General features: G+C 33.1%; 1 protein-coding gene across 2 annotated transcripts; it reads left to right on the top strand.

The window, feature by feature from the left end:
- Positions 1–1,491: 1,491 nt before the first annotated feature.
- LOC114367738 (phosphoinositide phosphatase SAC3-like) lies at positions 1,492–18,307 on the top strand. Of its 2 annotated transcripts, none has more exons than XM_028324931.1 (16): positions 1,492–2,186; positions 2,745–2,949; positions 3,031–3,196; positions 3,714–3,936; positions 4,641–4,717; positions 9,988–10,175; positions 10,286–10,383; positions 10,583–10,713; positions 10,813–10,941; positions 11,207–11,582; positions 12,899–13,020; positions 14,613–14,714; positions 15,498–15,731; positions 16,597–16,770; positions 17,074–17,185; positions 17,628–18,307. In XM_028324931.1, exons 1-16 carry the CDS (start codon positions 2,097–2,099, stop codon positions 17,742–17,744), a joined length of 2,544 nt encoding a protein of 847 aa, XP_028180732.1. In that variant the 5' UTR covers positions 1,492–2,096; the 3' UTR covers positions 17,745–18,307. The 2 variants fall into 2 exon arrangements, with proteins under 2 accessions (XP_028180732.1, XP_028180733.1); XM_028324932.1 differs by having other exon boundaries at positions 1,493–2,186; positions 15,531–15,731.
- The last annotated feature ends 6,708 nt before the right edge of the window (positions 18,308–25,015 follow it).

The following is a 25,015-nucleotide window of genomic DNA, read 5'->3' as shown; positions in this document are numbered from 1 at the left end:
TCACAATATTGTCCTAGGGATATATATGTAGTATAGATTTTCAGCTTCTTCAGAAATAATTTAATTAAATTAGTAACCATGTCAGAAAATAAATAAATAATATGTATAGGCAAACGTTTAAAATAACAAGAAAAAGATATAAATTTAAATAAATATAAATATAAATAATCCATCTTTTGAAATAAAAAATGAAAATAAAATGATTCGATAACTAATTATCTTTATATTTAAATATTCTTTCTTAAAAAATTAAATTAATTTTATATATAATATTTAATAAAATTATATACTAGAACTCAAACTTTAAATTATTGATTAAGCCTTCACCAATTCATCTTTACACTTGATGGTAATGTTTTATCATTATCATTAAATTGATACTTAAAGTTTTCAATCCATGTTAATTATAATTAGATGTTTGTAAATTATCATCAACTATTCTTTTATTTTATTTTTATTTTCAAATAGTCTTTCATTAATGGCATATTTTTAGTTTTTTTAAAGACATATTTTTAGTTTAATTGAGGCTTAGATTCTTGATATTTGAAAATCATATCGAGTTGAGTCTCAGGTGAATTCACTCTCTTTCAAAATCTATTTTATTTTTTTCATTGATAATATTTAAATCCAAAATTTTGTTTATTTAAAGCCAATTAAGTTCCTTATCCTTGAATGCAAGGACATTGCTATTTATTACACTATTTTTTAAATTAAAATTTCAAACACCTTTATATTTTTTTTATCAATAGAAAATTTTATTTATAGTTTTGTATTTAACTTTTTTTTACTTCAAGTTTCTTTATGCACATTTATGTAATGCACAAGATTCATTCATGCGAGTTAACTAGTTCTTCCTTTGGAGTGGGCAAGAAAATTTAAATGACACGTTAGTTCACAATCACATTTACTTCGCGGTCGTTGAAGCTAACAACAAATTCAGATTTTCAGATATCAAACTTAGGAAAAAATCGCATATAATAGTTACAATAATTGCAGAACAATCTCTCTCCAATCTAATCCAGTTCAATATATTGTTATTATTACAATGAAATGAAAATAACTTCACATAGTAATAATTTATTTCAGATTTTTAATTGTTTTGTTGACATTTTTTAATGTGTGGACGCAACGGTCACCGAAGTTGTGGCTTTGGATCTGCAAGGACTGAGCTGTCAATAAATAATCACAATTTCTGAAAAACTTAAATAAATTAAATATAAAAATACCACCAAATAAGTGAATTAATTTGCATGTGAATATTTTTGCTTAACAAGGTGTCTCGAATTCTTAATATATAAAAATGCCATCCAATGTTTAGAAGAACTTTGGAATTCATCATAATTTATCCGACTCAAATATTATTATTATTATTATTATATTATTATTATTATTATTATTATTATTATTATTATTATTATTATTATTATTATTATTTCCTGTAGACAAACAATATTAAATATAGATATAAATATATGAAATAAACAAAAATTGAATCAATTATTAGCTGTTGTTGGTCGTTCTTCTTCCCGTTCGTTCCCGCAAACTTTTCCTTCTCGAAACCTCCCAAATCTCTTCTTCATTGTCTTCTTCTACTTCCTCTTTCTCTTCTTCGATCTCGAACTCTTATCTCAAAACGCAGGGTTTCGCGTTTTCATTTCTTAAATACGCACGTGCTGTTTTTCTATGCGAGTTCTGCTATAAAACACACGCAATTTCGTAATTTGCGGGTTTTCGATCTGTGCGGTGGCGAGTGATTTTGAGTTGTGATCGAGGGGGAGCAGCTCCGGCGGGGGATGACGGAGGAGACGGCGGTTGGCGGTGGCCGAGGAGGGGGAGGAGGAGGAGGAAGAGGAGGCAGAATTGAGAGTTCCGGTCGATGAATTCTCGGCGAGGAGAATGCTGTATTTGAAGCAACCTAGGGTTTTTGAGAGCATGATGGATTTGTTGTTGTGCGTTTTTGTGCATTGGTGTTGGTGATCGTGGTTGTGTGCGTGAATGCTGGGTGATTTTAGTGGCTGCTATTTGCATGCGATTTTGATGGTTTCCCTCTGAGCCTGAGGCTCGAGGGATCTGAATAGTTTGGCGAAGGAGAAGCCATGGCGTCGTCGGAGAATAAACCTTCTTCTCACTCTTCTCCTCCTGCACATGCGTGTTTGCATAAGTTCAGGCTCTATGAGACTCTTTCGGTGTGTATTTGTATGCTATGCTATTATGCTTATGAACTTTTATTCTTTTTCCGATTTTCGTTGTTTTTTTCTTTTTGGTTGTTGTAGTAAGTTATGTACTCTGTTTCTGCTGAGATCTCTTTGTTTTTTTTTTGTTGTCGCTATTGATCGCTTCCTGCGGAAAGTGCTAGTTTTATTACAATGTGTTTCTTTCTTGGTTTTATATTGTGTATTGTAGAAGAAAAACTATTAGAAACTGCTTTTTGATTTTACTAAGAAGTCAATTTCTCATTTAAAATCTATGAATTTTTTAAAACAGTTTTCAAAACAAGTGTTTTTAAAACTAATAAAACAGAGACAGCTAGGAGGTGTTTTCTTCTTCTGTTTCTGTTTTGTGGTCCTAGCTCAAGAGTGTGGGTCATTTAGAGAAATGCTGAATACGGTGTGGCACGAGCTTGGTCTGAATGTTTGTTTTCTTTGTTTTTGTTTTTTTTTTTTAAGAAAAAGAAACAGTTTTTGAAAATAGAAATCATACACACTTTTTAACCCTGTGCGTTTGCTTTTATGTTTATGCCTCAGAACTTCTACATGATAGGAAGGGACAAGAGCAGGACTTATTGGAGAGTGTTAAAGATTGACCGTCTAGATCCCTCTGAGCTGAATGTGCTTGAAGATTCCACCACCTATACAGAAAGTGAATGTTCTGACCTGTTGAAGCGTATACATGAGGGGAACAGGTCCACTGGTGGACTGAAATTTGTTACAACTTGTTATGGAATTGTTGGTATGTAGATCCAATGTGTATTTTTCAGTTGACTATTAACAGATTATCAGTTTATATCTTGATATGTTATTCTGCATTCAGGGTTCATAAAATTTTTGGGCCCTTACTACATGCTGCTTATCACAAAAAGAAGGCAAATTGGTGCAATCAGTGGTAATACAGTATATGCTGTCTCAAAGTGTGAGATGATTCCACTGCAAAGTTCTTCTGTTCATTCTAACATCACCGATTCTATAAATGAAAACAGGTCTTTACAATCTTGGATGTTATATTGATTTTACCTTTGTACTTCAAAAGAAAAACTGAATGTTAGTCCAAGGGATGCTCATCATATATTTGCATTTATATTAACTATTTCTGAATGCTGACATCTGTCTGCTGTTTCCTTTAATAATTTGAAACAGAATGTTGCTTCAGATTTTTTTTATTTGCGTCATCTTTCAGTTGCTCTGTGTCTCTCCACCTAATGTTTAAATTATTTTAACTGCCGACTATTCATAAGATCTTTAATGTTGATATAAAAGTTTGTGGAAATCTCAGTCAAAATTGCATCCTTCTCTTTGGCTTAAATAAAAAAATATCAAAACGTAAGCAGATTTTTTTTTATTTGTTAAAAAAACATCTGCAGATTGTTGAGAACTCAATTTTGATTAGATTTTGCTCCTGATGTAAATGTGGCATAAAATAGAGTTGCTAGGTGATTATTCTTAATGTTTTCTACTTGCTAGTTTTTGTATTAATTTTTTTTCTCATTTACTTTTTAGATACAAGAAGCTCCTATGCATGGTCGACCTTACAAAGGATTTCTTTTTTAGCTACTCATATCATATTATGCGTAGTCTTCAAAAGAATTTGTGTGATAGTGAGACAGGCCATGTTCTTTATGAGACCATGTTTGTCTGGAATGAGTTTTTGACTCGAGGAATTAGGAATCACCTCCAGAATACTGTTTGGACAGTAGCACTAGTCTACGGTTTTTTTAAACAGGTGATTATAAATGGCTCTTAATTCCATTGCAAGAATATCTGATAAACTTTTCTCATTAAATTTCACTCTTTCTGTTTACTTCCCCCCTTCATCTGGGCATAAGATTCCATTTCCTCGCGTGCACAGCACACAAATAAACATTTAGAGAGATATTGGAGTGTGTTTTCACTATGAAGAGAATGGTATTCTGATATAACTTATTCAAGTGACAATTAACATATGCCCCATTTGTTTGTTATTAGTATTAGTACAAGTGTACAACACAACTAGATGACATCGCTTTTGACATTTTTTCATTTCTGGACTAGATAGGGAATCTTAATAAGTATCTGGCTTAAGTATCTGACAATTAACATATGCCCTATTTGTTTGTTAAGAAACTGATATTATTGCAATCTGAAAAGTTAGTTAAGAGTTAGTTACAACAGAGGTATATGTAGACCTCTAACCCTCTAAACTAACACTAACAGAACCTGACTTCCTAATATTAGTGAGGTGCTGTTAGCAAAAGCTAACAGCCCTTACAAACATGATACTTGTTGTCTAACACTAGAGGGGTGCTGTTAGCAAAAGCTAACAGCCCTTACAATCATTTTACAAAACTGTTTTCACAGTTATACAAGTACATACTCTAATAATCTCAAGTAGTTGTTTTGTGTCATCTCATGATTGAATTTCTAATGTCTATCTGGTGGCTTCATCAGGAAACACTTACAATATCTGGGCGGGAGTTCATACTTACTCTCATTGCAAGACGATCTCGCCATTATGCTGGCACTAGGTATGTACATTTTGTTGTATTTGCTCCTAGACACATCAAATGCATTTTTTTAGGCATTATGATGTATGTTATTTGCCAATGTGATTATGTGGTGCATATGAATTGGTTGGTTATATTATATGCATATTGTCTGAATATATAATTTGACTTTCTCTCAACAAACTTGACAGTCTATTAAATAGCTTCGGTGATGATTGTATCCATTTTGTATTGAGTTTGTGTTCCTTATGCTCTGGTCATTTTTGTATTTTCTAGTTGTTTAGACTTGTTGCTATGCCTCTGAAGTTTTAGTATAATATTAATATATAATTATATAGAAATGATCCATGGAATCCTTGGCTTGAATTTTTTGTGGCATTTCTATTGGAAGAGAAATTTACCTGATTAATTTTTGACAAGCAGATTTTTTATTTTCCTGATGGATGAATAAATCTCATCTTTATCCTCCATTTGGGTGTGTTGATGGGAGAGAATTGAGATTGGTAAACTAAAAGTTCTAGTATATAAACTAAAAATATGAGCTATATTGATTTCTGACTTATTATCACAATTGAGCTTTATAGGTCCATCCCATCTTCAAGTCTTCTAAGATGCTTTCCAACCAAAGCAATTCATAAATACCTTTTGCCATAGCTTGGAACTTAGCTCGAAACTTTTCAACTAAAGCAATTCATAAAGCTTACAACAAGGTTTCTGAAACCCATCATGGTTGCACCTATAGCGTGTGAATGCCACAACTTTGGACGCTATTGCAACAGGGATGCTGCTACCGAAATCGTTCTACTCTTTAAATCTTGGGTGTGCTATGCTCTGCAATAGTGCTACAACGTCACTATACTACAATGTCGACTACTGTGTCTACATACAGTAGCAATATAGTCACTCCCCCTGAGATTGAGTTTTTGATGAATGAGTGTGATCTCCTTGGATTTGTTTGTATCCTAAGGCTGTCGTGGCCTTAGTAAATCTCCTAAACCATGCTCAAGGGGATTGTTTCAACCCATATAAAGCCTTTCTCAACCTGTAAACAGAATTGGCTGCAATATCCTGGTAGAACCTCCGTATAGATTTCCTCCTCAAGATCCCCACGTAAGAAGACATTCTTCACATCAAATTGTTGTAAATCCCAACCATAATTTTCAGCAAGAGATAATATTATCATCAGGTTGTGGTTTGTGAGTTTCATTTGGGGAAGCTGAAAGATTATTCTGTAAAATTGGAAATTTAGAGTTTGTTACCTAATCTAAAGGAGTTGGATTGGCCTCTCGGGTGTTTATTGATTTAGGAGCGACATTTGATCTGGTGTAAACCAAATTCTTTCCAAACCTTGTATGGTTTTCAGGTATGGTTGGAGCATTTGTGTTAGATTCACTTTGAGTCATGCTTCTTGTTCAAGTTCTTGTGTAAGATCATGAAAATTTAACTCGAGGTGGGGAAGGCAGGTGTTTCAGGATGAGTGTCCTTATCTTCCCTAATACTATCCTCCTAAAGATAAGGTTGAGTGATATAAATTTGTTCCTCATGGAAAGTGACATCCCCGGACATAGAATTTCTTGGATGGAGGATGCATTATACCCCTTTTGAGCACGGAAGACTTTATAGTTCTAGGATCAAGTTTACCTTTGTCTTCAGTCTTGACCATGGACAAATGAGACACATCACATGCACAAAGATCTTTGGTGGAAGTTTGCTAGAAGTAGACAAATTAGGATAGAAAGAGGGAAGTACATCCATACAACTCTTAAATCCTCTTAGAATGTGGGTTTAGGCCTAACTCAACCCCAAAAGCTATAGCTCATAGGGTGAGGATTGTCTCCCACTTATATATTCTATCTTGGCCTTATTTCTAGTTGATGTGGGACTTGGGTTTTTCCCAATACACGCCCTCACGTCCAACACTTTTAGGCTTGGTGCATGGATAATATGGTGGGTGGCCCTTTAATGGATCTAGGATAGACTCTGATACTATCTTAGAATGTGGGTTTGGGTTTGACTCAACCCCAAAAGCTTGCTCATAGGGTGAGAGTTGCCCCCCACTCATATACTCTATCTTGGTCTTATCTCTAGCCAATGTGGGACTAGGGTCCCAAGATTCTAGAGAAAAGTTGATTAATAAGATATGTTGCTGCAATAACAGTCCCCCTAGAAACCTTCAGAACTCTGTTATGAAACAAAATTGCTCGGTTTAGTCTAATAAGAGGTTTCTGTTTTTTCTTTCTGCAATTCCATTTTGTGGTATTTGGACACAAGAAGACTCATGAATTTTTCCCTCATTTTGGCAAAAAGGATTCCCTATGTCTAACCTAAGTTTCTCTATGGACACACCAAATTGAATTTTAATCATTGAGAATTTTTTTGAAAGACATTGCTTACTTCAGATTTCTGCTTAAGTAGAAAAACCCAAGTAACTCAGGTATAATCATCATTAAAAGTCACAAACCAACAAGCCCCTGACACATTTGGAGTAGGAGATAGCCCCTAAACATCAATATGAACAAGGTAGAAAGGAAATGTACTTTTCTTGTTACTTGGTGAGAAGGGGCACACGTCTTTTGCTATTTCACATACATCAAATTGAAGAGAATAAATTTTATTCCAAAAAAAAGGTGAAAACATAACTTTGATGATTTTAGAAGAGGGATGTCCTAACTGATAATGAAAGAGTAAAAATCTTTTCCTTTTTGGAAGTAGAGACTCTGACATGAATGAGACTAGTTTTTTTCTATAACCGACATACATTGCTTCTCAAGAAGATAAAGGCCATTCCCTTCTCTAGAACGTCCAATCATTCCCCCACTATTCCTTATCCTGGAAAACACAGTTCTTATAACAAATGAGATGCAAGATATGCCATTTGTAAGTTTTTGCACAAAAACAAGATTTGTGGATTTGGGATATGAAGAACATTTTTTAAAATTAGCTTTATTTAGATCATTCATGGCTTCCGCTTTCGCTTTCGCTCCTCCTTCTCCCCCTCCTCCACCAAGGAACGGTGGCTCTCCTATAGGTTCTTCGGTAGTTATCACTGCGAAGGAGTTTTTGCACTCCATCTCACTGAAGCTTAACAATTCCAACTACCTCCTTTGGTGTCAACAGGTTGAACCTGTTCTCAAAGGACAATGCCTTTTTCATCTTCTCACTGAATCACAGATTCCGCCTCTATCGTGGCTTCAATCTACTATTTCCGACAAGGTGCTTCCACGGCTCTTTGGTTGCAAAACTGCATGGCATCTTTGGGACAAACTCCACACGCACTTTTACTCCATTGTTCGAGTGAAAAAGCGACAATTCCACGATGATTTACGTAACATTTTTCTAAACAATAGTTCAATTTCTGACTATTTGTTTTGCATTCAAACCATTATTGATTCTCTCTCGTCGATTGTAGAGCATGTGTCTGAATCTGATCATGTTGACATTGTTCTTAATGGTTTTCCAGATGAGTTTGAGTTGCTCATAACCTTTGTGAGTGGAAAGTTTGAGTCGCTGTCTATTGATGAAGTTGCGACTCTCCTTCTGGCTCATGAGACTCAAATCGCTCGCAAGAAAACACTTGCCTCATCCATTGCTTTGATTAATCTCGCCGAAGGAGCAAAACCTAATTTTAGCCCCAAATTCGGGGCAACAAGATTCTCATCCTCAAGTTTATGTTGCTCAAGGTTCTGGTTCGTTGTTGCATTCTGGCACAAACTATAATAATTACAATGGTGGATGACCTTTTAAATGGATCTTGGATAGGCTTTGATACTATCTTAGAATGTGGGTTTGGACCTATTGGGAAAAACAAGTCCCACATTGGATAGAGATAGTGTCAAGATATAGTACATAAGTCAAGGGCAACCATCATTCTATGAGCTAGCTTTTGGGGTTGAGTTAGGCTCAAACCTACATTCTAAGAGAAAGAATTTATTTGGATGTTTCATGTACTAGCTACAGGAGTGCCATCTGTAGTTGCTATTTTTTTATTGCTAGGACATGGAGAATAGGTGAAGTATTTACATGGCAGGGCCATATGCTCTGTGGCTCTGGAGTCAATAAGCCAATGGGATGGAGGTGTTTTTGAGACATTAACTCTGAATGAAAGAGGAAGCATACATGAATACACTGAACTACAAGTACCTGATGATTTTTCCAGCTAATCATGTTCCACTCAGCAAAGTAATCTATTTATAATAAAAGTTGTTTACAGATGATAAATCCTAAGCTTATTTTCAAGAGAACTATTTCCTAAGATACATTGAACTTAGCTAAACACAATAACTAAGCTACTTGGAAAAGTAACAATCATTAAATGCTCCAATTTCCTACAAACGGTGAAAGAGAAAATAAAATTAAAGATGGCCAATGGCAAGCAACGTAAGACTGAAGTTTGGTGCTGAGTAATTGGCTATTTGACTAGCTCCGGAGCTAAGACCCATTTTTTTTCAATTGCCTGATGCGCTTGTTGTTGCTGTGCTCCAGTGAAGTAAATGATCAGATTTTCTTTGGCATGAATTGTTAAGTGTTCCTCACTATCAAATATTCTAGGCTCTTGAATTAGGGTTTTATATAAAACAATAATGATGAATAACAACAGGATTATCCATGATCCATTGTTACCAACTGTCAAATATATGAGGAAAGAGTCATTAAATTACAATAGGAACTGATGAAGTAACACCATGATGGGGGTTGACTGCTTCATGGTTTTTCCCCCCTGCTGCCACCGTGTAGCTGTATTTGCCAATCTTGTTTGTTCCTTTCAAATGCTCATAAGAAACCATAAAATACTCCACTCTCCCCTTTTAAATATATATATATATATATATATATATATATATATATATATATACATATATATATAGTGGCTATTCATTAATGGATGATTTTATTTTAAGAAAAAATTTTAAAAAAATAACAGAAGCCTTCAAGGTTGTGAACACATTATCAGATTCAGTGCCTGAAATACTTAGGGCCTGTTTGATAACACAACTTCCGTGGTAAACTGAAAAGGTACTGCACTGATAATAAATTCAAGTGCAAAAATGTTGCATATATTCAACACGTGGATAGTTATTGTATTGAGTAGCAGCAAACTTTTCCTTATGTTAATCAGTAAATGATACTAATTTCCTTTATTGTAGCCTTTATCATGTTAAACGTGAATATTTTCCATTACTTTAATGTTGAGTTTTCATTTCACCAAACACTACTCAGGATTATAATATTATATATTTACGGGAATGATGTGTGCAATTCACAACTTCATTTATATGGTTATTTTTATTTAGGTATTTGAGGCGAGGTGTAAATGACAAGGGTAGAGTAGCTAATGATGTGGAGACAGAACAAATTGTATTTGAGGATGTTCCTGAAGGTCTTCCAGTCCAAATATGCTCTGTTGTCCAGAATCGGGGTTCAATCCCTCTCTTCTGGTCACAGGAAACTTCACGTCTAAATCTTAAGCCGGATATTATATGTATGTGTTCTCATTTCCTAAATACTGTAACACTTATGCTTCTCTTATCTTCTCCACTTAATGCATGAGCCACTATATGTTTGCTTATGTAATCACTTGTTCTTCCCCAGTGTCAAAGAAAGATCAGAATTATGAAGCCACTAGACTTCACTTTGAAAATCTTGTCAAAAGATACGGGCATCCTGTAATAATTTTGAATTTGATTAAGGTAGTTTCTATTTTTCTTCTTTTTGAAGGAAATGATTTTATTTTTTTTCCCCATTTATCAAATGTATCTAATTTCCTCAATAAGCAATTTTCTTGTATTTTTGCCAACATATTACAGAAGGGTGGTGATTTGTTTGTCTTTTTTTATTTATTTTGGTAAGATTCTTAAGTGATTGATATTGGTTCTTTTTAACCAACAGTCACACGAGAGGAAACCTCGAGAGTCCATACTTCGTTCTGAGTTTGGTAAGGCTATTGATTTCATTAACAAAGATTTATCACAGGAGAACAGGTTGAGGTTTCTTCATTGGGATCTTAAACATTTTCAGAGGTTAGTGTCTTTTATTATATAATATTTTCTTCCTTAATAATAAGTATGCTCCTAATAATCTCACTTAAATTATGTTCATTTTACATTTTCTACTTCCAGCAAAGCGACAAATGTTTTGCTACTTCTGGGAAAAGTGGCTGCATATGCTTTGACAGTAACAGGTTTCTTATATTGTCAAGTGCCACCAACTCCTAGACCTGAAGACTGTATAAAATGTCCATCTATTAGGTAAGTTTTTCGTTTTCCTCTGATGCCTTTCACCATTTTTTTATACCTTGTGTATACTTGTCAATCGTGATCTCTTTGGAAAAGTATTTTGACAATCTTGAGAAAAGTATTGAGACAATGTACAATGATATAGAATTTTCTATGAATAGCATGAACACATGTTAATCAGATATTAATGCATGTGCCCCAAAAAAGGCATTAATGCTTGATGGAAAGGTGGAATACCTAAGATCCACTGACATCTCTTGTTTATACTGATGTTAAGTTTTGCATACGGAAATATCGATAAGGGAAGCTTTCAACCCACTAGACAAGCTGATGTCGACAACAAAGATGGTAATACTTTAGAGAGGAAACCTAGTGGAGAAAGCAACCTTGCTAACGGAAACCATTTTGTCAAGCCACCTATGTTCCAGAGGGGGGTTCTCAGAACCAATTGCATAGACTGCTTAGATCGCACAAATGTTGCACAATATGCATATGGGTTGGCTGCTCTTGGCCACCAGCTTCATGCTCTGGGAATTATTGACCACCCAAAAATTGACCTTGATGATCCTCTAAGTGATGATTTGATGGGATTTTATGAGCGGATGGGTGACACACTTGCACACCAGTATGGTGGTTCTGCTGCACACAAAAAGGTGATTAGTTTTGATGTTCTTTGCAATTGCTTCAGTTAGCAGTTATAATTTAGTTAGGGAACTGGCACTTTTGCTTTATCATTTCCTCTCTTGATTACCTTTAAAGTCTTTCAAATAAAGCTTTTATAGACACTGTAATTGGGTTTAAACTTTATAATGGAAAAAATCGTTGTTAATATTATTCTTTTAAGATAAAGAAATTTTAGCAGGAAAAAAAGTTCATATAAGAAAGGAGACATCTCTATCTATCAATCAGGCAGTGAAAATTATTTTTGTGGTTTACTGCATTTCATTGGGTTGGATGGTATACAATAGTATTCTTGTTAACTTCTTCATTTATATTGTGACTTGAGAATGAACTTATCTCTTGTATTACATACATGTATCAGTTTCTGAATACATAAACTTGGAAGTGTCACTCCCTCTAATGACCACTATATTATATGAAAAGTTGGAAATCCCATTACCACTACTAGAGTTGTTGAAAGAGAGAAAATAGATTCAAGAGATGTTGAAACCTGTGTCTTGACTACACAACGGAGTCCATTTTATATAGACTTAATGCAATAAATACAAATAAATGCAGGAGAATAATACTCCTATTTACATGATACGGCAGACTTATAATTACAAATATCCTAATTAAATAAGGAAACAAATCATAAAATAGAAAATAAAAATAAAGCTTAACAGATCATCTAGGACACCCTAAAATAGTCTAATAAGATATGAAAAAGATATCATATGATATTTCTTTGATTTTCTAACAAGAGTTAAATTTGCTTTCATCAGAATGGGGTAACTCCACTATAAACTGATCAATCTTAAAAAATTTGGGTCTGGTTCTTCCAGAGTGCAAGGTGGACCTTACCTTGGAGGGTATAGTGCAGAGTTATAGTTTTTTTGTTTGTTAATTTTTATTTTTTTTTTTTTGAGGGGGAAACTGAAATTTATTCCAGAGAAGAATCAATAACATTTATATCAACAATAAGGAGAGGTTCCACTTGATATGGAACTTCTTCAAACAATATTTCTCATGAAAATTAAATTTGCTGCTCATTTATTTTATAACAACCTTAACTATTGATTTTTCAATCAACTATTACTCTCCACCAACTCTCTAAAGTGTATCCAGCACTTCAAAGGAGCCTAATCACAATTTTCTATCTTTCTTCAGTTTCTTGGATGCTATATTTTTTTAAATGGGTAATGTAACTGTGGTCACGAGGTTTTCATGATGAAAAATGTTAATTGATTTGTACATTGGTATAATAACATATGGTCCTCTCTAACTTCTGTTGCTACTTGCCATGTAGATATTCTCTGAGAGGAGGGGGCAATGGAAAGCTGCAACACAGTCCCAAGAGTTTTTTAGGACTCTTCAACGCTATTATAGCAATGCTTACATGGATGCTGAAAAGCAAAATGCAATTAACATGTATGTGCTACAGTTATGTATTTCTTAATAGTTTATTTCCTGTGATTGGATTTATAGCATGTATCTCAAGCTAAATAATATTTCTGAAACTTTGGCTTTTAACTGTGCCGAATGATGTCGGTTGATCCATGTAGCCGACCTCACCTAGTGGGATAAGGCTTTATTGTTGTTGTTGATTGGATTTGTAGCATGTTTGTCTCTTTAAAGTGCCTTTTATTGAGACATTGAAAGAAATTTTATTTGAAGAAAACATGGATTGTACTGTAGAGGTTAAGAAATCCTCCTCTGATTGGCACTGCAAATAATAATAATAATAATAATAATAAAGAAACAGCAATTTTAATACAGAAAACTTTCTAATCTCTCTGTTTAACTCTGTAAAATCTGTGTGCTAAACTCCAAAGTAAAACCATGACATGAAAACAGTCTCAAAACACTTCATCCAAACTCCAAAGACAGCATAGGGAAGCATAACTTGTGTACATCCATGTAACTTCCCTTTGCCCCTACAAAAACCTTTAAAACTGATCAAAGAAATGTTGAACCTTGATAACTTTAAAATCTCATAATTGGGAAATGTAGAGAAGAAATATGACAGAGTTGAGGTCCTTGTGGAAAAGTCTCTGTATGGGTTATACATTAATGTATCCCTATTCCCCAATAAATGAAATTCCTTTGACTGAAGTAAGTTGCAAAGGTAGTTGCACTGGCATTGCATTTATTCTACTTTTTATAATCTGGTGCCATATGAACTCTACATTGGGAAATGTTTTTGGGATTATGATTAGGCATAGTAGCATTATTTTTAATATTGATTTCTAAAAAAAATTCATTAGAAAAGAAGGGGGGAAAGAACATCTACAAGGAAGGCATCCTCCAAACAGATAAAGCAAATCACAACCTAAAAAAGAAGGGGAAAAAAATGCAATGATGCTGCCCAATCTTTGTAAAATTAAAATTGGGTCTCCCTTGAAGCAGTCATTATTTGAACACCCCCCATAATCCTATTTCGTAGCAGGTTTGCTGTTTGCAGGTAGAGAAACACCCTAAAAAATGTGAGGATTCTGTGGTCCTAAAATTTGTATGATTAAGAAGTTAAAAATTAATCATCAAAAATAATTCACATTTTTTTTGGGTCACCATGACATATGTGTGGAGTATCCACCAGGTTTACTGATGACTAATTTTCGTCAGGAAACCTAGTTGACCACCTTTAGTGGAGTTTCCCCTCTCAATCACGTTTTTTCCATCCACAAGGCTCGAACCTGAGACCTTGTTTAAGGGGACCGAGCTCAGTACCACTTGGACAAACGACTTGTTTTAAGGAATTGAGTTTTATCTAATATAAAACTTTACTAAATTTATTTTATCTTATTTAAATCTTAACTTGTTTTTGAATCTGCCAAAGTCCTCCATTTTTCACTTGATTATGACCTTATCATATTTCCAATTTAAAGTATTACTAGTTAAATTTTTTCTATTGTACTATTATTATATATTTCCTGTTTGCAATGACTGTCGCTTTGGTGGTATTAACTAATTATTCTATTCTTTTCTAATCTTAAACTAGTCTTCCTATTTTCTTGGCACAGATTCCTGGGGCATTTTCAGCCACAACTGGGTAAGCCTGCTCTTTGGGATTTGGGCTCAGATCAACATTATGATATAGGGAGATATGGGGATGATGATGCAAGGTATTTGAACTTAATTTTGGGGAATGAAACACCTTTTCTTTAATCCTGTCTAAATTGGTCCTTGATTGAAGACCTGGGATTTTTGTTAGAGTTTGTCCGTTGGTCCTTGATTGCCACTATGTTTTAAGAAAAGAGTACACAAATTAAGTATATTAACACCTCGTTTAATTTGATAGGAGAAATGGGAATTGTTATTATATTATTAGAACTTAGTGTATGACTAATTTTTTCTTTGTAGTGCACATTTATCCCAAAACTAAATGTGAGTTTCCTTTTCATTGCGTATTAAAGAGATTGGGCATGAGATTTGTGAATCCTTTGTAAACAAGCCGTTTCATGGTTGAAGTTGAATATGGCAATAAGCGTGAATTTTGAAGATTTATCACAAACAATGACTTAGTATGCATTATTTATTACGTGTGCAAACCTGTATGCTAATGAAGTCGGATACTTGTTAACTGTGGTAAACACTAAACAGTCATCAAGGAGCTACTAGAATTTATTATGAGGATTCAAAACGTAGCTGTGGTGATTTTTGGGAATAGATTTTAAATCATATGTGTCTTAAGAATGGAGGGTTGCTGAATCATTTTGATTTGAAGAGTTTACGTGTTCAAAACTTGGATGGAATGTTGCTGAGTATTAGCAGTGTGGCATGGTCTTCTATTTTCTGTTAAATGAGATAATAGCATACAATTTGTAATTATTGATACTACAAAATCATTATGGGCTTTTGTGAACATCATTATAATGTTGAAACTTGGGATGTTCCTGTTGATGCAGCTTATGTGGTAACTCTGAATTATGGCTTTTTAGGTCATTTGTCAAAAGGTGTTTCTCAGATGGAAGCATCATTGATGGCAATTCTACACCTATGTCAACCCCAAATCCAAAGCTTGAAAAATTCTCAAAGCTAGGTTTGCAGGACCAATCAGAAGAAGGAAGCAAGGCTTTTTGTGAGTCATCGCCTGAAATATCAACTTCTTCTGAGACTGAGAGTGGCATGTCATTTTCAAGGTTTGTATCTGTATTAATTAATGTGGATGTAAATATGTAATCTAGTTATGGTATGTAGGAAGAGACAACTTCTACACACAGTATAAATACACCAAATGTTGCTCCCATAAGGTGAAGTCCAAGATTCGAATATCAACTCATTGTTGACCCAACTGGATAGTCTAGCTTTGATTATGTATGCTTTAAAAATATAGATTTGTTTTACTAATCCGTTTTACTAAGAAGAGATAGTCTTGATAGTTGGTTTAATAATTTGGCTTGTTAGCAGTTATTAGCCAGCATATAAAGATTCTTGAATATTTTTTTGTCTTCTCATAGTCATAGTGGGTCTTTTTGCATGAGAACTGAAGTAAAGTAACTAAAATAATAAGTATCATCAACTTATATTTTCTGTGATGTGTTAGATTTGTTCTTCACCTCTATTTGAGACAGTCTCCACTTTTCCTTTTTCTTCCTCTTTTGTGTTCATGTTGAAAGAACCAGATTACAGTGCATGATGTAAGCTAAATTGTGTCAACAACCTCATACTGTACTGGTACAAGTCGCCAACTTGGGGTGATTTTGGTTTGTTTTTACTGTCATAAAAAATCACAAGCATTTCTACTTGTTTTTGTTATTGTGATTTCAAAATTTGTGTAGGAAATGGTGTAAACAATATGGTGTTTTCTGCATTTCCTTTACAAAGCTTTGGATAGAATAAAGGTGTCACTTGTGATTATAATGAAAACATATGAAAGGAAGTTAGAAAATAAACCAAACACCTTATGATTCTTGCCTGCATGATGACATATTCAGTTATTTTCTGCTTCATCATGTCTATCTAGTCATCGTATGGAATGGTTTGCAATTTTTTTTGTTTGTATAGGTACACTCCCTTAATGCCTCATAGACATCTTTTTGGAGATATACAAAGAGAGCGCTTCTTTCATAGTGACCATATTTCCTATTCTGGGCATGGAGATTCATTCAGCTCTTCCAACTTTGTTGACCTGGATTGGCTGTCTTCAGGAAATTCATGTGAAGAAGAGCCATTTGAGAGGTAATGCTGCATTGCATTCCAGGGAAGCAATTATACAGATACCTAGAGAGATTAGTTGGTTGCAAGAATATTTTATAGGGAGAGTTATGGAAGCAACAGGACAGGGTAGGGAAGGGTAAATGAGGAATATATTTAAGAATTACAAATTTGGGTTGTGAATATCAGTGTCTGGGGTCTGTGATGTACACAACACATCTCTTACTGTCTCCAAAGCGGCTTTGCTTCAGTTCCATCATCATGGTTATACATTGTAGTGTATCTAACTAAAATAATTTTTGTAAGGCCTCTCTATACTGAATGCAGGTTATCAATTACCAACTCTTCGATTGCTAGGCTTTCTTCAGAAAATGTTATCAATGGAGTTATTATGGGAGGAGATACTCCCTCCACTAGTGATTTGGACTCAAACAATAAGGTACAAGCCCTTCTAAGTTGGTATTTATAGAGCACGGGCATACCACTTTGGTGCTGTGTTTGTGTGTTTTACAGACACTTATATGATGCATAAATGACCTGTCCACTTTGTTTTTTTCTTTCTCAGTTTGCCACTTTGTTTTTTTCTTTCTCAGTTTGGAGATGGCTCAGACACAGCCACTTAAAATTTGAAGTAAATGAAATTATTTTTTTTGTACATGTACAAGTTTAGTTTTATTATGATAAGTTTAGGATTGCAAGTGGTGTTTTTCATGCTGTGATCTGATAGTAGAAATGTATTTGGTTCATAATATTACTGATCTAGGATAAGTACGAGTTCCATGTCCCTAATTAGTCCTGCAATAGTTGAAAGTGTGTTTGATTTCTAAATGCCTTGGTCTTTATTTTAGATATCAGATGCTAATTCCATGTAATATTCTCAGGGAAGAGAGCGAACTGGGTCAGAGTTATCCAACCGTGATGGCCGGTCCAAAGTTCTAGAGGAATTTCCTGATACTTTTGTAAACTGGGTGACTAATGGACAGACACTTTGCAATTGAATTTTCACATAGAATGGTCCTTTGCATTTATATATATGATGTAAATTTATTTAATTGACTTGGCTTGCCCGAAAGATGCTGAATAGAAGAAGAGACTAGAATGAGCTAAGCATATGATACAGACGGGGCAGGAAAAAGAAATAAACAGGCTTTCAATTCAAGTAGGCTTCTCTGTAAGGTGCCGATCGATCGCAGAAGAAATCCTACCGGCTTTCTTGGTATTGACTTGAATCATTAATTCTGTCGTGAAAATCTCAATCAAATCTTGAGGTATAATAGGACAGAGTAAATAGCAAGCTGTTGTAAAATTGTTTTTTTCTTTTCAGCTTTGGAGCTTATTGTCTTACTTTTTCTTTCATCAGTTCATGACCATATTAGGTGCATTTGTAAATATGTATGTTACCCTGTATGTCTGAGCTCCACTTCTAGAATTGCAAATAATTAATTCTTTTAAATAATTTTGCTTCTTGTAATGTGTAATTCTCTCCCGCTGTCAAACTAGCGGTGATTTATGTTTTCATGTTATGGGGCACTGAAGATCCCTGAATCCCTGGAGCTGCAAATTTTCCTTTCTTCATTTTATATTTCATTTTTCTTTTCTTTTACGAGAGCATTCTGGGAACCCTGTTATCCTGTAAAATTTGCTGATTATTGAATTTTTCGGGGAGATTTCACCAATCAATCTGAACAAGTGTTGTTTTTAATTTTAACCCATTAAAGTCAGCCTAGTGGGGAAAGGGCGGTTGGATAACTTTACACAATTTTCATTGTTGTCGTTGTGCACTAAAAAAAATAAAATCTGAACAGGTTTTCACACCAATTTCGTGTTTGTATTTAAAATTTATAACAAACCTTTCAGTTTAATCAATTAAAACGGAATAGAGGCGCCTTTTTGGGCTAAGCCAATAAAATTTTGAATCTTTTGTGCTATATCTAGAGATAAAAAAAAAAATAGGAGAGAAGTAATAGATGTAATAACTAGTAAGTGATGAAAAAATAGAAGATAGAAAAATAATAGATGTAATAACTAGCTATTTGATATACCGTGATAATAAAAGTATAGTTATATACATGGACTTTGTAAACACTTCATTGATATTTTTTTTTCTTTCTATTTCTCTGTTTATTATGTTATTATTTATCATGGTTATAAAAACACCTTATTGATGATATTCATTTTGTCAAAAACAACCCTGCTTCATTTCCTTTGAAGAATCTCTCCCATAGAGGAGCCAATAGCCCAGGACCTTTTTTCAAAAACATAAATGCAACCTTTGGGGTCTGTTTGAATGGGAGTTTATGAACCATGGGAACTATGGAGGCTCTCTCCATAACAACTCTTCATCACTCATATCAATTATATTTATACTAGCATGTGAGTGTCCGAATACTTTTTGACAAGAAAAAATACAGGGAGTTAAATATGCGTTTGTAATATTGGACTGTTTATTATATATCAATGTTTACAATTTTCGTTTTACAAACGCAGTGATAATATTACAAACTACAAAGCTCTATGCCTTTATGCCGTTTTACAGTCTTATTGAAATTTCACCTAAATAAATAAACCTTCCGTGTCCCGCCACAAAAACCATAACCGTTGTTGAACGTTGAACCCCGCCACCGCAAAAACAAGATTTCCCTCCAAGAAGAAAAATGCTGAAATCCGTGGTGGCGCCACTCTTCAGCCGCAGCCACAAGCAGCAGTCCCGTCCTCCCCGGCTCCATCTCCGGCGACTCCACCACCATTCTCTCCACCCACGTCGAGATGCTCCACCAGCACTTTCAAACCTATTATCACGCCCTAGACGCCGCAGCCTCCTCTGACGCCTCCCAGGACTGTTTAGCAGGCCGCGCTGTTTCTTGAAGGGTTGGCCCAGTTTCTTATTGGGTTCAGGGACCATGAGTTGGTCAACGACGTTGACCACTGCAAGGCCTTGCCTCTGGGGAATAAACAGTGTCGTCCTCGCTGCCACTGATGATGATGATGATGCAACGGTGTATGAATCTATTTCGTTCCTCTCATTGTGATCGTATTGATTGAAGTTGAACTTTACGTGGAAAAATACTGTGGAATAATGGATGGTTACTGTGTTTTAGGTTTAGCATTGATATTCTCTACAATTTGTTGTTGTATTTGATGAGATTTTTAGGTTTAAAAGATGACACTTGCAATGGATTAATTACGTTTTGTGTTTGGGGAGGGAAGTGTTAGTGAAGACTTAACAGTTTTATTCAATTGAGGGAAAGTTCTGTTGACAATGTTGATGGATTTGAAGTATTTGTGTTTGTTGTCCATAATAGACTAGTAACTGTCTCTAATAGCTCATTTCTCCCTTTTTGATATTAATCCATTCATCTTATAAGAAAATTATTGATTTGTTGGAAACAAAAAAGGTTTAAATTTAGAATGAATTTTGCATCCCCTTTCACCACAAAGGGGAGAACTGTGCATTTTTTTTGCATGCAGTCTATATGGAACGGGCACACATAACAATTTATCTCTATACAACATACATACATATATATATATATATATATATATATATATATATATATATATAGACAGAAATGTTAGTGTTCATAGTAGAAATTTAAGAGTTTTGAAATGGTTTTTTTTTTTTTTGTATTAATAGATGAATTAGTTTCAATTTAGTGTGCCTGATAAATTTAGTCAATTATTAGTCCATATTATAACTGTTATAAAATTCCCAAGATTTGGTGGGTCTTTAAAATACAAACTTCCTTTTCTTGGCAGCCCTTGTTTCGGTTTTGCCTTATACTTGCATTTAGAACATATAGTAATATGTATGTGAATTTCGTTTTAAACTAAATATATGTTTCTAACTTAAAAGTTATTTGATCATTAAAAAAAAAACTTAAGTTATTTGATAAAAAACAAAAGGAGAAGAATCTTGCATGCGTAATGGAAAACATGTGTCTAAATTAAAGGATTTCATGCCTTTAGAGACATCCTGAATGAATAAATAAATCGACAAGGTACTTGTATATGATACTGATCCGATCAACAAGTTAATGGTACTCGTGAATGGCTTCCTTAATCATGGAACAAATTAGAGGTTCAATAGATTTTTTTGAAGTGATTGACTCGATGACACTTAATTTTTCCCGAGAATTTTAAAGTAGAAAGATTTTGGCATCAATTCTTCTGATTAGAATCCAAAATCATCTGATGTTCAGCTAGCAATAAGTGTCACCAAATACAACTCAAGCAAAGAACGCTGTTAGCAGTCCTAAATTGTCTATACCACGATTAATCATTTTGTTGCTGGTTTGTTGATCCATTTTATATCAAAAAGAAAATGTATGAAACACTCTTAAACCCTCTTCTTTTCAGTTTATCATCTTGGTACGTGAAATTTAAAATTGCAGTAACTACTCACACAGTTATACATGGTCCTATGTTTTTGTGATTGGAATATAGACCAGATTGTGAGAATGCATCAGACCTCTGTAACGGAAATTACTTGTTATGGTTTATATTAGGTAACTCGTGCATTTAAAACTTAAATATGTGTTGCATGTAATACCTTTCATTAAAATAACAATTCATATTGGAAAAAAAATCTTAAAATTATACTAGTCTAAAAATGGTTCATGTATAATAAATAAGTCATAATTAAAAATATTATCTTCAAAATATGGACACATAAACTAAATGAACATTAATTCGATATTTTATTCTGAAGTACTAATCAAGCTAAAATAAATATAATTAACCAAGAAAATTATGTCTTTAAGTCTTCTCAAACTCAGCAACTTCTTCCTCGTACTCTAAAAACAAAATTTATAATGAGATGATAATCTCAGTAAATAAAACAACTAATAAGAATTCCCAATGAATTTAAAATAATATTATATATGTACATATTTACACACCAATAAAAATTATATTAAAACAATCATAATTCATAAAATATTTAAATAAACGACAATATTTCAACACATTCAAATAAATATAGCAAACACAACTTAGTGATTCCCAGAATTACAAGACTAAATTCTTTGCTTCCTAAAACTAATGTAGAACTCATATTCTTTAGAGAGTCTATGAACTCATATTTCATACAATGATGTCCCACTATCTTCGTCATCATAGATGGAGATATCCATAATCTCTTTCTCATCCTATATGGGGATATCTATAAATAAATATCATTCTCATCGCAGATAAAAGTATCTAACATTATTTATAATCTCATAGTAAAATGTACATCATCATCCATTTCCAGAAGGTGATGATCAACTCACAAAATTACAAGAATATCATTCTAAAAATACTATTAGCAAACTCCCTAATTTTGTGCATTCAACAATAATTTTCAAAATTACACCACAACAATAATAGAATAAACTAATAATATGAAATCACGTATATAACAACAATTATATACGTAATATAATAACTAAGTCATATAATATTTACAATGATTATAACATAGTACACATAAGTATAAATTGGTTCTGATCCTAAAGGTTAAATTATATATTCATTAATTCAATAATAAAGTCCTTCATGATAATATCAAGATGTGTGTTGGTGTGTGTATGTGTGTGTGTGTATATATATAAAGAAAACACATTCTCAATAATTCATATCATGGAAGCTTGGAAAAAGTTATTTTACTCACCTCTTGAAGCAAGAAATTCATGTTATTTATTATTCTTTTTCTCCTCTACCAATTGCATCAAAATAATTTTTTCGGTTTTTTTTCTCAATCCTTGAGCAACATATTAATACCAAGAGAGACCATTTATATGTGTGATTTTAAGAGAAAGAATTGTCTACTCTTATATAAGAATTATCCGTAATTTGAAATTTATTTATTGATCTATCTTTATATATTATTTCTATTACCTTTAATTATAATCATCTTTAACCAATTTAATATATTATTATACTAACATTTTTTTCAAAATAAAAATTACAATCTAGTATATTAAAATAATTAAATCTATTTTTTTCTTTACTAAAATATATATTTAAATATTTTTATCTAAATAATTATTAAATTATCTTTGGAATGTTACACGCATCTAAGCATTATAATCAGTATGAACTAACTTAAAGTATTAAACAGAGCAAAATAAAAAATGGAACCTATAATCAGGAAGATATATATCAAATGACAATCCGATTAGTAACACATGTTTACAGAAACCAAAATGTAATAATTTTTTATGTAAGAACTAGAAAAAAAAATATCAAGAATGAGAACTAATTTTCTTAATTTTGCCTCATTACTTTATTACTTTCAATATGAAAAAATAACAATAAAAGTCTGAAATAAATAATAATTAAGCAACGAGAAGTTGATATGCCAAAAATAGTTGTTATTGGATGATAAGAAGAAATTATTTTTATTTTTACATCCTTAAATTAGTAATTAATAATCATATCTTTTCTAAAGAAAAAAGGAAGAATAATATGAAGAATTTCCTTAATCGAGTATATTATTATATATTGAATTATTTTTATGCTTAATATAAATGATCTCTTTTAGTAAATATATTCTTCTCTTAAAAAACATTATTTATATTATTTTATTTGAGGCTCTCGTTCTAGTTATCATTAATATATTTTGGCATTTCATATTTAAAATATTCATAACTTCAAACAAAAAAGAAAATCTATTTTGATATAATCTTATGATTGAATCGAATAAAACTATAATTTATAGAAATTATAAATTTAAAATAATATTAATTATTTGATGTATGAAATATATTCCAAAACGAAAAAGGACGAAAGGGAGATGTTAATAGATACCAGCCATCACTGTATCCTTTGCTCTTTTTTGAAGGGAATCTGAGTCCCAAAACTCATGAGAGCCCATCATTGCCCCAATATGACATTCAACTTTTTCAGTTATCCTTTTCACTTTTCAAATTGCATATGATTTTGTTTTTGGCATAGCGAAAGGAAATAAACTTCAGCAAAGTCAAATAAATATTCCTTATCGACAAGTGCCAACGATTCACGTCTTATCATAACTACGTAGTTCTTAGGCAAGTTAGCCCAACCAATTTGCTTGGACTCGTTTTCAATTCACTACAACATTTATTAAGGCTTTTAGTCATGGAACAAATTAATTGATACCAAATGGTCATATTCTCTAAGAAATAATGGCTCCTCCTCTCGAATCATTATTTTTCTTGCAAAGATGTAACATACAAAATAATACACTTTATGAGCCTCCGTGACATTAAGATTTATCCGAACAACAAAAGGAAAGGTTTAGGGGTAGCTTTGATTTCCATGTACAACAACAACGTGGAACTTACCGAAATTGAAGAATGACAACCTCTTAAAGTGCAACGTACCCATCATGATCATGAATTCTTCCATTTTAGAACATCTCCAGAATTTGATGCTGTGCTGGGCCAAGCCTAAGCGGACTCAACCATCTTATTCAACACCTTCTAAGTTAGGTATCCTTGCAAGTATAGGCTCCTTAAAAATGTGGTCTTTGATTTGATACTTTATGCTCCCAATAGATGACTATTAATGTTTTGCTTATTTTCTTCTATTTTTTTTATTGGGGTTTTACAATTTTGTAGGCCTTAGAATGATTAGAAACCAACCAATTCACTCATGAATATAAAATAGTTTATGAATCTTTATAAGGATTTTTTTAAAGATTATTAATTAAGTTCATGTTTTTACAAAAATAAGAGAAGTAGAATCTAATCAAGTTCTAGAGTTGAGTGATGTGATGTATATTTTGTATTGTATTGATTTAGCTGTAGCATCTATTGCAAGCAGAGCTTAAGCTAATAATTATAAAGAAACTTATTCTTAAGTAGAGAATCAGATACATAGTTGAAGATAACTAGTTTATGTATGATAAAAACTTATTAAGGCAGATAAGTGAAATATGTTATACAACTCTATCCATTAGGCTCCCATAAAATGGGACTACCATCAAAGACACCCAGCTTGTCTTTGATTTGTGCAAGACTAGAACAAAACAAAAGGTTTGATGAGAATTTTACGAGCTGCTCCTTTGTGGATATATGAGAAACAAGAAACTTGCCATATTCGAAGTCATAGTCAAGGGCCATGTGTTTTATCCATGAATGAAAAAATGGATTACAACATAGAATGGATTAGAACATAGGTGAAGTGGTCTATCAGGGTATAAAAAAACCTGTTTGGTTACCATTAATGAGATCTTTTTTCGTAGTCATAATTTTATTTATTTATAATATTTGAATTTGAGATCACGTTTAAAAAATTCAAGGATTTT

Source organism: Glycine soja, chromosome 9, assembly GCF_004193775.1.
Source record: "Glycine soja cultivar W05 chromosome 9, ASM419377v2, whole genome shotgun sequence".
NCBI classification, from domain to species: Eukaryota; Viridiplantae; Streptophyta; class Magnoliopsida; order Fabales; family Fabaceae; genus Glycine; species Glycine soja.
Note: the sequence above shows the minus strand (reverse complement) of the source record. Positions and strands in the feature narration are given on the sequence as shown.

What these genes read in the sequence shown, in the direction of transcription:
- LOC114367738 (XM_028324931.1), top strand. Translation starts at nt 2,097, where the DNA reads ATGGCGTCGTCGGAGAATAAACCTTCTTCTCACTCTTCTCCTCCTGCA. An exon ending in ATAAAATGTCCATCTATTAG is followed by an intron (nt 10,942 to 11,206) that starts GTAAGTTTTTCG and finishes ACTGATGTTAAG; the next exon opens with TTTTGCATACGGAAATATCG. An exon ending in AAGCAAAATGCAATTAACAT is followed by an intron (nt 13,021 to 14,612) that starts GTATGTGCTACA and finishes TTCTTGGCACAG; the next exon opens with ATTCCTGGGGCATTTTCAGC.